Source organism: Cetorhinus maximus, chromosome 9 (assembly GCF_964194155.1).
Source record: "Cetorhinus maximus chromosome 9, sCetMax3.hap1.1, whole genome shotgun sequence".
Lineage (NCBI taxonomy): Eukaryota > Metazoa > Chordata > Chondrichthyes > Lamniformes > Cetorhinidae > Cetorhinus > Cetorhinus maximus.
Window position 1 is genome coordinate 11,476,720 of NC_135887.1, and position 13,213 is coordinate 11,489,932.

At 39.0% G+C, this 13,213-nt stretch overlaps 1 protein-coding gene across 2 annotated transcripts in view; it reads right to left on the minus strand.

The window, feature by feature from the left end:
• Positions 1-1,104: 1,104 nt before the first annotated feature.
• The window catches only part of ddx52 (DEAD (Asp-Glu-Ala-Asp) box polypeptide 52), a 34,068-nt gene continuing 21,959 nt past the window's right edge, over positions 1,105-13,213 (minus strand). The window contains exons 10-15 of one of the 2 annotated variants that reach the window (XM_078548040.1): positions 12,425-12,547; positions 11,308-11,458; positions 7,354-7,429; positions 5,470-5,541; positions 3,311-3,399; positions 1,105-1,836 (exon numbers count right to left, since the gene is read on the minus strand). In XM_078548040.1, coding sequence (XP_078404166.1) covers positions 1,829-1,836; positions 3,311-3,399; positions 5,470-5,541; positions 7,354-7,429; positions 11,308-11,458; positions 12,425-12,547 — 519 coding nt within the window. In that variant the 3' untranslated portion in view covers positions 1,105-1,828. Of the gene's footprint in view, positions 1,837-3,292; positions 3,400-5,469; positions 5,542-7,353; positions 7,430-11,307; positions 11,459-12,424; positions 12,548-13,213 lie in introns of those variants that run through there. The other variant, XM_078548039.1, reaches the window with a different exon arrangement.

The following is a 13,213-nucleotide window of genomic DNA, read 5'->3' on the forward strand; positions in this document are numbered from 1 at the left end:
ACAAAAGGGAGGGGGAAGAAACGGAAAGGGGGTGGGGATGGAGTTCAAGATCTGAAGTTGTTGAGTTCAACATTCAGTCCGGAAGGCTGTAAAGTGCCTAGTCAGAAGATGAGGTGCTGTTCTATTTCCATTTATTTTTAAATCTATACCTGTAATGCCCTGTCAGTCTGTCCACCCCACCCCCACTAGAGCTGTACCTTGAGTGTCCTGCCATCCATTCTTAATTAGCACATTCTCTTAGATAATATCACCTTCAACACCTCTTTGTTCCTTTATCTGTGACATCTTTTGATTAACTGCTCCTATCACTGCTTGCTTGTCCCTACAACCACCCACCCCCCCCCAACTTCTCCCCCCCGCCCCCCACCTTAAACCAGCTTATATTCACCCCTCTCCTATTTTTACTTAGTTCTGTTGAAGGGTCATGAGGACTCGAAACGTCAACTCTTTTCTTCTCAATCGATGCTGCCAGACCTGCTGAGTTTTTCCAGGTAATTCTGTTTTTGTTTTGGATTTCCAGCATCCGCAGTAGTTTTTTGTTTCTATCTTAGGAGAATGAACAACTCTGTCCAAAAGCAAAAACAAGATACAGACCAGTATAAGGCAAAAAAAAACTTTCAAAATGGGGGACAGTTCATGGTCTGAAATTGTTGAATTCAATGTTGAGTCCAGAAGACTATAAGGTGTCTCATTGGAAGATGAAGTGCAGTTCCTCGAGCTTGCACTGAGTTTCACTGGAATATTGCAGCAGATCGAGGATAGAAACGCAAATGTGAGAGCAAAGTGGTGAATTAAACCTGCTGTCCTTCCTGAGTATGAGTTATATGTGACTCCGGTTCCACACTAGCATGGCTGAGTCTTAATTGTTGTTCAAGGTGTTGGCTCACTATCATGGAGAAAAACTAGGGGCAATAAACGTCAACTTCGCCCATATTCAGAGCATGAATAATAAAAACATAGCAGGCTGTAAATAACAATTGGGAGCACAATAGCTTGCAAGAGTGAGAATAGCTCTTTGACTTTACCTTCAGTCTCATGCTCCTGCATCAACTAATTCAAGACTCTTCTTATAAAATACATAATCCATTGCACAATCTAGAAATGTCAATTATGAAATACACATTTTTAATTTTATAGAATACTGCATCTCAAACAATGAGATAAAGTGTTGACAAGAACTTTTGCTCTTTACATTAACATTAGACCTAATTATAAAACAAATCATGATTTTTTTTGTTGAAGATTAACTACTCCATAAGCATTTATTTAAACTTTATCCTAAATTATGCCAGATATTTATTGCCAACACTGTTATATATGTAACTGTATCTGTTACACAGAGTAACTTCCATACAATAAATTCTTATGAGAAATAATTTAAAGTATTTAAACTGCAGCTTCCTGTATCAAAAATTACCAATTTCAGTGTGTATGAAGACCACATCCTCACTCCCACAATAGTTGCATGATATATAAATACTGATTATTTCTAAAAGTTCAAACAAAAAATACAAGAAACCACAGTTGGAGTATCATACCAACATCACTATGCTCGTGAATATTTATAAAAAATACTAATTTTAGATAAACATCAAATTTTTTTTAAATACAAAAGTTGTAAACAATAGCACTGTTCAGCATAATTTTGTGGTGATCTGTACATGGCTTTCAGATGCTCTGCTTTTCAACTGCTGTGCATATGGAAGGCATGAGACTACGCAATCCTGACCATTCCTGGCAGTGCTGCATGAGCTGTCAGTGGAGCCTTGTTAAGCCGTGGTGGCTGGCAGACTTGTATTAGGTTTTTCTTTTTTCTTGTTCTTCTGAATCATTTTTCTGAGAAACAGGAAAGTATAAAAGTATAAAGATTAATTTCAGTGAAGCTATCTGGGATACAGAGCTGCAGCACAAACTGCACTTGTAACAGCAGCATTTTTTCCTACATCCTCGTTTAGTCTTAAAATGTTCAAATTATTTTTCCGATAACCATCTTCATACGTCAAATCTTCCCTATTGCAATATAACATTTATATATCAGTAATCACGAGACTCGCAACATACTGTCAGCGCTGCATCTCATTACACATTCATATAAAAGCAAAATACTGCGGATGCTGGAAATCTGAAACAAATTTGCCATCATCAGCACCTCCTACAGCCAGTACCACTACCATGAACACCCCTTTGTCCTTTTGTTCATGACATCTTTGCTAAACTCTCCTTTGCCTCCACCTATCGCTAGCTTTCTATCCAGCTTCACCTGCTCCACCCCCCCTTAAACAGTATAAATTTCATCACATTTTAACTCTCTTTAGCTCTGAAGAGTCATGCGGACTTGAAACATTAACTGTTTTTCTCTCCACAGATGCTGTTAGACCTGCTGAGTTTTTCCAGCATTTTCTGTTTTTGTTTCATTACACATTCAACTCTCCAACAAATAGCTGGCATAACAATTGGACAACAGAGAATCTAACCTGCCCCATTCAGGCGAACTTTAATGTCACATAACTCAAAATTCTGCCATTTGATTTCAAACAATTATTACTGCATCATTTTATTCTCCAATGTTAAAGTAGACTTTTAGAAATTGAACATGGGTGATCTCACTTTTAAATCAAAAGAGTGCTAACCCATTTGTCTCTGCTACTACAGATCATGTTTATATGCTATCACTCCGTCATATAACTCTTCCACCCAACATGGCACGCGCCCTCCTGGTATTTATAAAAAATAGTAAAAGTATCTTTTATATAATAATTTTATCTTCATACTTGAGGCAATAATTCAGAAATAAGTTAAACATAGCCTTAGCCAACATTTTAGTGACTGCTAGTTTTTTAAAAAAAACAATCAAAACACTCACACTCCACTTTCAATACATAATTTTCCCCTCAATTTTGCAAATTATTTTTCAGAGGAGGAAATGTACACAGTACATCGCAAAACATAAGAACAGTTAGACATTTGAAACTGTGAAGTCTTCTAAAAGTACAATCTGGCACAAGGCTCACATAAAAACATACTGCAAATTCTTGCTTCAAAATGAGTTGATGTATTGACTAATGTGGTTCCATTTCAGACATCTCAGAAACAATGTTCCCTGTAAACTGCGCATGCACACATGCAGATACGGGCAGCAACCTGAAAGGCATCGCTTCACAAAATGTCCCCTTTAAGAGTGCGTGTGCTTGGAATGAACAGGCCATGCACAAAGAAAATCTAGAGGGGTCATCACTTAGAAATACTGTTATATTTACTTTTGAATAGAAGTGTGTGAAATTAGACATGAAAATTTAAAACAAAATCTTACTTCTGCCTGCCTTTTCGAGGAAGTATTTTGGTGTGGTCTTGATGTCTGCTCGTTTGATTGGATTTTTGATCAACCTTTTCTTTTGTTTACTGCAATGAGGGTGAGATGAGGGTGAGCCACTATCACATTTAGTGTTACCGGATTAAGTTTCAAAATCAATGCAGAAATTGAAAAAAAAACGTTTTGATAAAACAACATACACAAGTACAAAGAATAGGCTAGATATCTGACACAAGCTGCGGTGCTGAAAGATTCAAACCACTCTGACATTGTGGCATCAGAAGGACTTGGGCTCAAATCCATCCTGGAGGTTGGTGCTACAATGCTGTTTTGCAAACAGATAGTTTTTAGAAACACCAAGTTTTTACCTTCCTTCCCTTTACATTCATTGAACAGACTCAGGCTTAGTATTTTAGCCAGATTATGCTGAGGGAGAGATAAAACATTCCTAAAACATTTATATTTGATAATGTAAAGCAGACCATCTTTTTGATGCAATTATCTACACTCTTCAATGGAAGTTCATCCACCACATTTGATCTAATTGTTATTATTCAGAACTTTAAGGAAAGGGTAAGAATGGTATTTCTAGAAGAAAAAAAATGACAACAATACCACCTACCTAAACAGAGATGGGGGAAAAAAAATGACATTTTCTTTCGTTAATGAATTCATGCCATGGGACTGTCACTGGGAAAGCCAGCAGTTATTACCCATCCCTAATTGCCCTTGAAAAATTAGTGGCGAGCTGCCTTTCTGAATACAACTGAGTGGAATGCCAGGCCATCTCAGGGGGCAGTTAAAAGTCAAATATATTGCTGTGGGCCTGGAGTCACATCTAGGCCAGACAAGGCCAGGACAGCAGATGTCATTCCCTAAAGTGAACCAAATAGGTTTTCACCACAATCCAGTAGTTTCATCATCACCATTACTGATGCAAACTGTTTATTCCAGACTTATTCAATTAACCAAATTTAAATTCCCAGCTGCCGCGGGGGAATTTGAACTCCTGTCTCTGGATTAGCCAAGGCTTCTTGCTTACTAGGTGAGAAATATAACCAACCATACCCCCTATAGAAGAAAGAGAACAATAGAAAATGCCAATCATTGACACGGTGCTCAAGAAACCACATGGATCTCATGAGGATGGCTAATTCAGAAATAGGCTGTGATTTGTGGCATTTTCACATCCTGAATAGTGGATATTCTATTGTACATGAATGATGAACAAATGAAGGATCAATAAAACTGGTGTACATTTTAAATTCATTTGTCAATGTCACAATTTTACAACTTGTAGCTATGTATAACTGGATTTAGAGCACTTATTTCACCGTTCAAAAAGGTAAACGTCAATCAACAGAATCAGAGCAGTGTTATACATAAAAACTGTAGTTAAACAGTCAGTGGAACTGGAAAGAGCAAGATAAATCTTCAATCCTCAATCTCAGCTGCACTAAATGGAAGCCAGCTGTTTTCACGTGGGGAAGAAAAGAGAAAGCATCCACCCCAGGCTTCCCTGCCATAAATCCAAATAGCCAGCTCAAAGCAACATTGGTGAAGCTCTGTGCAGAGCCCCTTAGTTGACATGGAAAGGTGAGGGAGAAAAAAAAACTTTTGTTCCAAAGCAGGGAAAGCAATGAGGTTGGTAAAACTAACTCGAATTCTTTTTTCATATAAATTAAAATGCGGCTGACAAGACTCTTTCTTTAAATTAATGCTCCCATTAAAAGGATTTCCATTAAAGGGTGCAATTCTGCCAATCTAGCCAATTAAAATGTTAATTCTCAAATAAGTCTTTATGAGCAACAGCTGACTCATCACAATGTAAACTTGTTTTGGTATCTCCAATAAGGGGGTGGGGTGTGTATGCAAAATAATTAATTTTCAAGCACACTACATTAAAAGACACAAGGGGAGAGGATTAAAGCATAAGTTCAAGGCTACGCATTCCCAGGGAAGTACACATTTATTTGGAAGACGTAGGATATAATCGAGCTTTAGGAACTAATTAACAATTCCGGTTGCCGGATATGCCAGTCATCAATATTGCAATCCTCTTCACTCACTAAGATCAAACCATTCCTTTGTCTGAAACAGCCGTATACAGCATCTTTATCATCAGTTAGTGTAACATGTTTTCAATTATTGGCACGTACCTTTGCAGTTTGTTTATTTGCATCATGTAGTCTGGTACAGGACAGCCAGCCTTTTTGATAACATTCGCTATACTAATTAAACAGAGAAAAAAAAATTAAAAACTGAACGCTCCGGAATACTTTCAGTCAGTCTCATATCAGCTATAAATAGCCATGATGTTTTTGGCACAAGTGTCATTTGGCACAAAGTGTCAGCACTGATCAATAGGAAGAATTATTGATCCAATTGATCCTCTTGATTCCATCACAGTACAAGACTGATGAACTAAGCATCTAGCAAACAAGCCAGGAACTTCTATTTCTCACATCAGTTCTTTTCTCTGACTTCTCTGTGTGAAATGTGGGCTGATCAGCACTGAAAAAGAGTCATATGGACTTGAAACGCTAACCCTGTTTCTCTCTCCACAGATGTTGCCAGACCTGTTGAGTTTTTCTAGCATTTGCTGTTTTTATTTCAATTCTGGAATAGTGGCCAATAAACTGTTTACATTCACACAAGGAAGAACAGATCACAGCATCCTAATGTTAACTATTAGTTACATGCATGTGTGACACCCTTGTTCACGTATAATTATGACATGACAGGTAAGTGAACTGATTCCTAGAATGGTCAGTTGTGTATTATAATTGGCTTCTAACCAATAAAATACTACAAAGTCAACTGGAATGAGGAAAGTAAGCGCCACGTGGATACAATTTAAACAGAAATATAATGATGCATTCTTGATGTAGAATGAAATCCAAAAGGAGGTAGTATGCAGCAACACTTTAAAATCAAGGTATCAAAAAAAAACCACATTATATTGAGACAGTAACTGACTATCTTTTCATCTCCTCGACTGAGAAATTTGTTGAGTCATAAGAAAATAAAACTTGTATTAATATATACAGCATCTTAGGACAGTATTTTCTTTCTAAACTGAAATGTAAAAAAAGACCTCCGACTAGACCACTTGCCAAGGAGAGTTGAATCTTAGAACAACTTGATAGCACATAATTGCCGCAACTATTTGGAAGTCATTTTGGTCCTGAGAGTCAGTAGGGCCAAATGATGAATCAGCACTTCTGACTGCAGCACATGTCAAAAGCTAACAAGTCAATCTTTTTAAACCTTTTTTTTTTATTTTACAAGATTAGTGACAGTCTTTCATCTCCATTATTTTAGATAAACTTTTAGTTTCACAAGGATCTTCTGAAACTGAAACTGCTCAAACAAAACACTGCACTTTTGGGATAAGAACCCAAGCTTTTGCAGAAATTTATTGCAAAATGCCTGATCTTTATTGTTTCTCCAAGGGAAAACAGTTCAGTGGAGCAAGACTGACATTGCCTCTTTCTAATAATTGTCACTTTTTAGATGTCAAATTAGAAAAAGCAAGAAGCCTTCTATTCTCATTATATGCAGTAGATTGTTAGAACATGTAGCACTTACCAGACAATGTGAGCAATATTTCAATCGCCAGTCAGTGAGCACCAACAACATACAAAAAGTACATTTTAATCACAGTCAGGGACAGCTCAATTATGCTTTTCACATTAAGCCTGCTCTGCCTTAAAAAGTGGAATCCATATATATGAATATATATGAAGTATTATTTTCTCTCCTCTCCCACAAAAAGTGCTTTCATTATGAGAAACATGTGTGCAATCTCGCAATATATTTCCTTGCTAACAGCATTGTGGGAGTATCTATGTAACAAGGCCTGCAGCGGTTTAAGCAGGCAGCTCACCAGCACCTTCTCAAGGGTAATGAGGGATGGGCAATAAATTCTGGCCTTGCCAGTGATGGCCATATCCCACGAATCAAGAAATATCCAACAGTGATTAAGTTTACTGAGATAATGGGGAACCTCTAACTTTTTGCACACTCACGTTTAAACTGACCTCCGTAAAAGTGGTTTATCATCTTCAGTGAAAAATGTAATAGCCTTTCCTTGATGACCAGCTCTTCCAGTACGTCCTAGTTATAAAAATAAACTTGTCAGCAAAGCTCAATGATAGTCATTTCACATAGGAGATAGACATTTTGTATTGGCTTCTCATCTCCTGGAAAGTATCCAGGACATCATGCAAAGTGAGAGAAATAGCTAAAGGGAGAAGTGGAAAGTGTCAAGTATTAGCACGAGACAAAGCTTCACATATGTAATCACAGCAGAGTTTAAAATGCTGAACTGTATAGCATTTGAATGCAAGTTAGATATTTTCATGCTGGAACTTCATAGTGCTCTAGTCAGACCGTGTCCTTGAGTAACTACATCTTTGGGTAATGGGTCACTGATGCATGGGAGAGAATCAAGTCCTGAACTCAACGCAGTGAAGGGCGACAAGGCAGATATGCAATGCAGAGGGCTGAGTTATGAGTAATCACTGGAGAAGCTCTTCAAACTTGATAGGCAATGAAGAAGGGACCATGGACATATAGAAGACAAATAGTAAAGAGGTAAATCCATAATACTGCTACAAATTAAATGTTTACAGCAGGAAAAGCGTAAAGGCCTTTAGCAATATTCAACAATAACATGCTCCCTGATGCTCACTTTGGGTTCTGTCAGGGCCACTCAGCTCCTGACCTCTCTACAGCCTAGGTCCAAGCATGGACAAAAGAGCTGAACTCCTGAGGCGAGGTGAGAGTGTCTGCCCTTGACATCAAGGAGCAGTTGACCGAGTGTGGCATCAAGGAGCCCTAGCAAAACTGAAGTCAATGGGAATCAGGGGGTAAACTTTCCACTGGATGGAGTCATACCTAGCACAAAGGATGATTGTTTGGTTGTTGGAGGTCAATCATCTCTGCCCCAGGACATCACTGCAGGAGTTCCTCAGGGTCCAACCATCTTCAGCTGCTTCATCAATGACCTTCCCTCCATCACAAGTTCAGAAGTGGGTTTGATCGCACAATGTTCAGCACTATTTGTGACTCCTCAGATACTGAAGCAGTTTATGTCCATATACGACAAGACCCTGACAATATTCAGGATTGGGCTGATAAGCGACAAGTAACATTTGCACCACCAGGCAATGACCCTCTCCAACAAGAGAGAATCTAACCATCTCCCCTTGACATGCAATGGCATTAACATTGCAGAATCTTGCAGAAACTGAATGAGACTAGCCATATAAATACTGTGGCTACTAGTGCAAGTCAGAGGCTGGGAATTCTGCAGAGAATAACTAATCTCCAGACTCCCCAAAGCCTGTCTGCCATCTATAAGGCACAAGTCAGGACTGTGATGGAATACTCTTAACTTGCCTAGATGCATGCAGCTCTAACAGCACTCAAGAAGCTCAGTACCATCCAGGACAAAGCAGCCCGCTTGTTTGGCACCTCATCCACCACCTTAAACATTCACTCCCTCCATCGCTGACAGACAGTGGCAACAGTGTGTACGATATACAAGGTGCACTGCGGCTACTCACCAAGACTCCTTCAACAGCTCCGACCAAACTTACGACCTCTACCACCTAAAAGGGCAAGGGCAGCAGATACAAGTCACACACCATCTTGACTTGGAACTATATTGCCGTTCCTTCATTGTCACTGGGTCAAAATCCTGGAATTCCCCTCCCAACAGCACTATGTTCCTGCAACACATGGACTGAAGCAATTCAAGGTGGTGGCTCACCACCACCTTCTTAAGGGCATGCAAACTGGTCAGCAAGTTTTTCCTATAATGAATGAACAACATGTGGGAACCTGGAGCGTGTGGTGGCAAAATCTTTGGAATCATTTAACAGTTGGATGCCATTACAGAAATACAAGTTTATTCTTAATGGAACTGCTTCAATTGACTTTCCTTATCTGTATTTCGTAACTAAATCTCACAGAACACAGTGGAGTGACCACCCAACTGAATTGGATTTACGCTTGTGTTTCAAGGAACTTTATATTCATGATTTCATGAATTATCCTATTCATATTGATGCAGTGAAGGGAGAGTAAAAATATTTAAATTAAACTCTCCCAGCTACCCACGCATCGCTAATCAGAAGACCTATTCCAAGGACTGTGTCAATTATATTTTATAACTAGCCACTATGAGGCAATAAAGGCAGCATGAATTATTAATCTTCTGCTCTTCTCTCTCATAGGTAAGCTCTCCATTCTCTCCCGTCTAAGGTCAGTTGGTAGTATTCTCACCTTTGGGTCAGAGGTCATAATTTTAGCTGACATTCTACTACATTCTCTAGTTAAGTGTTGGGTCATTAGATGCTTTTGCCTTTGGGTGAGAGGTCACATCTGCCTGTTCTGATAAAGATCTCACACCCTTATTCAAACCCAACCAGGACGTTCTCCCGATGTTCTAGTCAACATTTCTCCCACAGCCGATACCACCAAAAGCCATTCACCCAAGGATTGTTAGGATATTGTTGGCGCAGAATAGCTGTTGCATTTGCCTAAATATAACTGCACTTCAAAAGTAATTGAGTGAAGCAGTTTTGAGATGTTTGAATATGATACAGTAAATACAAGCATCGTAAAAAATGTCACATTTCAGTGTTGCAAGGGCTTACCTCAACAGAAATTATAATATTTTTTACAAAAATCAACTTTTGTTCCTTAATCATTAAAAAAATATCTCTGCAGGGGTTGGCAGATTGGAGCCAAACAGCGATTGTTGCTGATTTATTAAAATCTGCTATAACTAACACTTTTGGCACACTAGTATGCTCTTGCTATGAAAGAGCTGACGCCTGTAGTTCAAGATGACAGACAACAGAAGATGTACAAAAATTCTGGCTTATGTAAGAAAATACGTTTTCTTGTTGTTATTCTCTCCCTCCGAGACCAACAGGGATATAGTTCCATAGCTGCTCCAGGCTATTTTGCTCACGTGACCAGTTTTCTGGTGCCTAGGTTATGAGAGCTGACATAACAGCTGGGTCTAATGCTGTCCACATGTGCAATTCCAGCATGGGTCGCTGGACAACAATCAAGAATGGAAACCTTGGCTGATGATGCTAACAGGCAGAGGTTGGAACAAAGGAAAAACACATCAACCAGACTCTAGGAACATTCCCTTAGTGATCAGGCGATGAGTTCTCCCTAAATAAAAGCAAAATACTGTGGGGATGCTGGAGAGCTGAAATAAAAACAGAAAGTGTTGGAAAAACTCAGCAGGTTTGGCAGCATCTGTGGAGAGAGAAACAGAGTTCCAAAGAAGTGTCATATTGGACTTGGAACTTTAACTCTGTTTCTCTCTCCAGAGATGCAGCCAGACCTGCTGAGCTTTTCCAGCACTTTGTTTTTATTATTGCTGAGTTCCCCTTGATGGCTCCTGTACACCTGAGACCCGATTACTCACCTATTCCCTCAGGTATGGGTAAGCAAGGCCAATTTTCAAACTTAAACACAATATTTGCCACAATTACTGGATTAACCACTGGACCAAAATAATCCAACACACAAGACCTGGCTCAACTTTCTGAAAAGCCAGCTGTTGTTGTGAACAAAGTATAGCAAATTTGAGGAGGCTTTGCCAGCCTATCCATCAATTTATTCCATTAACAATTATCACTCAAAATGAAGAGATACATAGTCATACATTGGTGATTTAACAAGTAAATTTAGGACTCAGAAATACACCTTTTTCCTTGAGACTATGCTCATTGGATGGAGGAGGGGTGCGTTGGCGATAGATACTAGACCTGCTGCAGTGTAAACATTTGTAATATTGTTCCATTTAAAATGAACCTTACTCATGTGGCTAGAACTTTGTTCAGGTTGCTGTAAGACCTAAAACTTTGCAAAGTCCAACATATCTAATAGTGCTATCCAGTATATTTTCTTTTCTATAAACAATTGAAATTTCACTGAATACAGAGATATAACTGCATACATACCTATTCTATGAATGTACTCAACAGCACTAGTTGGAAAGTCGTAGTTGATGACGAGATTCACTCCTTTAAAATCAATACCACGAGCCATGAGTGCAGTGCAAATAAGCACCCAAATTTTTCCTGCTCTGAAGCTGCACACGACATTATCTCTCTGGCGGGGATGAAATAGAAATATTCAATTACTGGCGAGCCTTCAGACATTCACAAAGTATAACAGACTTTAATTCAAAGCTCCAGTTTCTGGGTGCATTGGAGATTCAAATACAATTGAAAACAAAGTGAAAGTAACAATTGCTCACCCCAACAAATATTTTTTAAAAAAAAGTATTTGTGAGGTGCATTATACAAAAATTTCAAGCCAGAAAATACAAGGCGTCAACTTGAACTGCAGGCACTGTGAGTCATCCAGTATCTCAACAAGTGGCAGTATGTGGGGGCCTCGACAGAGAGTGCTGAAGGGCTATTCCACCACACTGGGTATCACAAACAAGGTCAATCCTTTTGTGATACACAGTTTCCAACCAATAGAGATGATGGAAAGTCCACTGGATTTTCTTCCCTGGCCTAACCTGAGGGCACTGCTGCTGAATCCAATGCTTCTGCCACTGTTCCAGCCGAGGTTGGCCACCATATATACCCATATAAAAAGTTGAATTGTTGAGACCAACCTTTTAGGCAAACGTTCAAGGCTCGATTCTTACACAAATAATATTTGAACGGTTGATATGCGTGCTTGATCTGTACCCCACAGCATGAAATGAAGACCAAAACAAAATCTTAACAGAAGTTTAAAGACTTGTTACATGAACACGCTATTGTACTTCTCTGTAGTTTCTGTGCTATTACAGTGTTATTACGGAGAATTCAAACTTAAAAGGACCACCATCCCTTTAGCTCAAAAAGTCCACATCATTTTGAAGCTAAACGATCCCCTCCTTCAAACAGAAGGAGACTGCCCAGGAGTATGGGCTCACTGCCTCAGCCATTTCCAAGAAGAAAGAGGAAAGTTAATTAATGGATCATTAATAGGTCAGTTTTCCTGTTTCAACTGTTAACCTATTAGTTTGTCGTGTTTGGTCTCTTCAAATAAAACGTGGCAAAATGAAAATCACTGTACCTGTTGCTGTGTTCTTTCTGCGTGGATAACCTCAACATTAATGCCCTCGTAGATTAACTCATGAAAGAGTTCCTTTGCTCTTTCAATAGACTGAACAAAAACTAGCACTGGAGGCGCAAAGCCCTTGAAGGAAAAAAGTTAAGCATATTATACACACACAAATGAAACAAGTCATGCTACTACAATTTCAAACTGTTCCTATAACCAAGAGAATGCTCATACAATACCGATAATGATACTTGTTAATGTTCATACAAATCATGAGTTTTATAAAACATTTTACAACATTGGATTAAGAGTATAGGCGCTCTTAGGACTAAACAACATTGGATCAGTTGGCTTTCCTGTTACAAATCCACGCAGGCACCAAGTCATTTTTTTAGTCAAACGCTCAACATAAGGCAACACATCATTGCCTAAGATCAGCTGGTGAAAGTTTTTCTTGACACTGAAGTATGATATTCCACCCAACTCGCACAACAACTTTACAGTAAGTGCTCGATGTGAAGCGTATTTCCCCAGGTTAACAGTAAACCAAAGTGATGTTGGCTGCACGATGCAGACACACAATGGTTCTCCAACATGCTGCATCTGGAACTGGGAATTGCTAAGTAATGCCTTGATCTAGGAACATAGGAACAGAAGTAGGCCATTCGACCTGTCGAGCCTGCTCCACCATTCAATTAGATCATGGCTGATCATCTACCTCAACTCTACTTTCCTGCACTATCCCCATATCCCTTGATATCATCAGTATCCAGAAATCTATCGATTTCTGTCTTGAACATG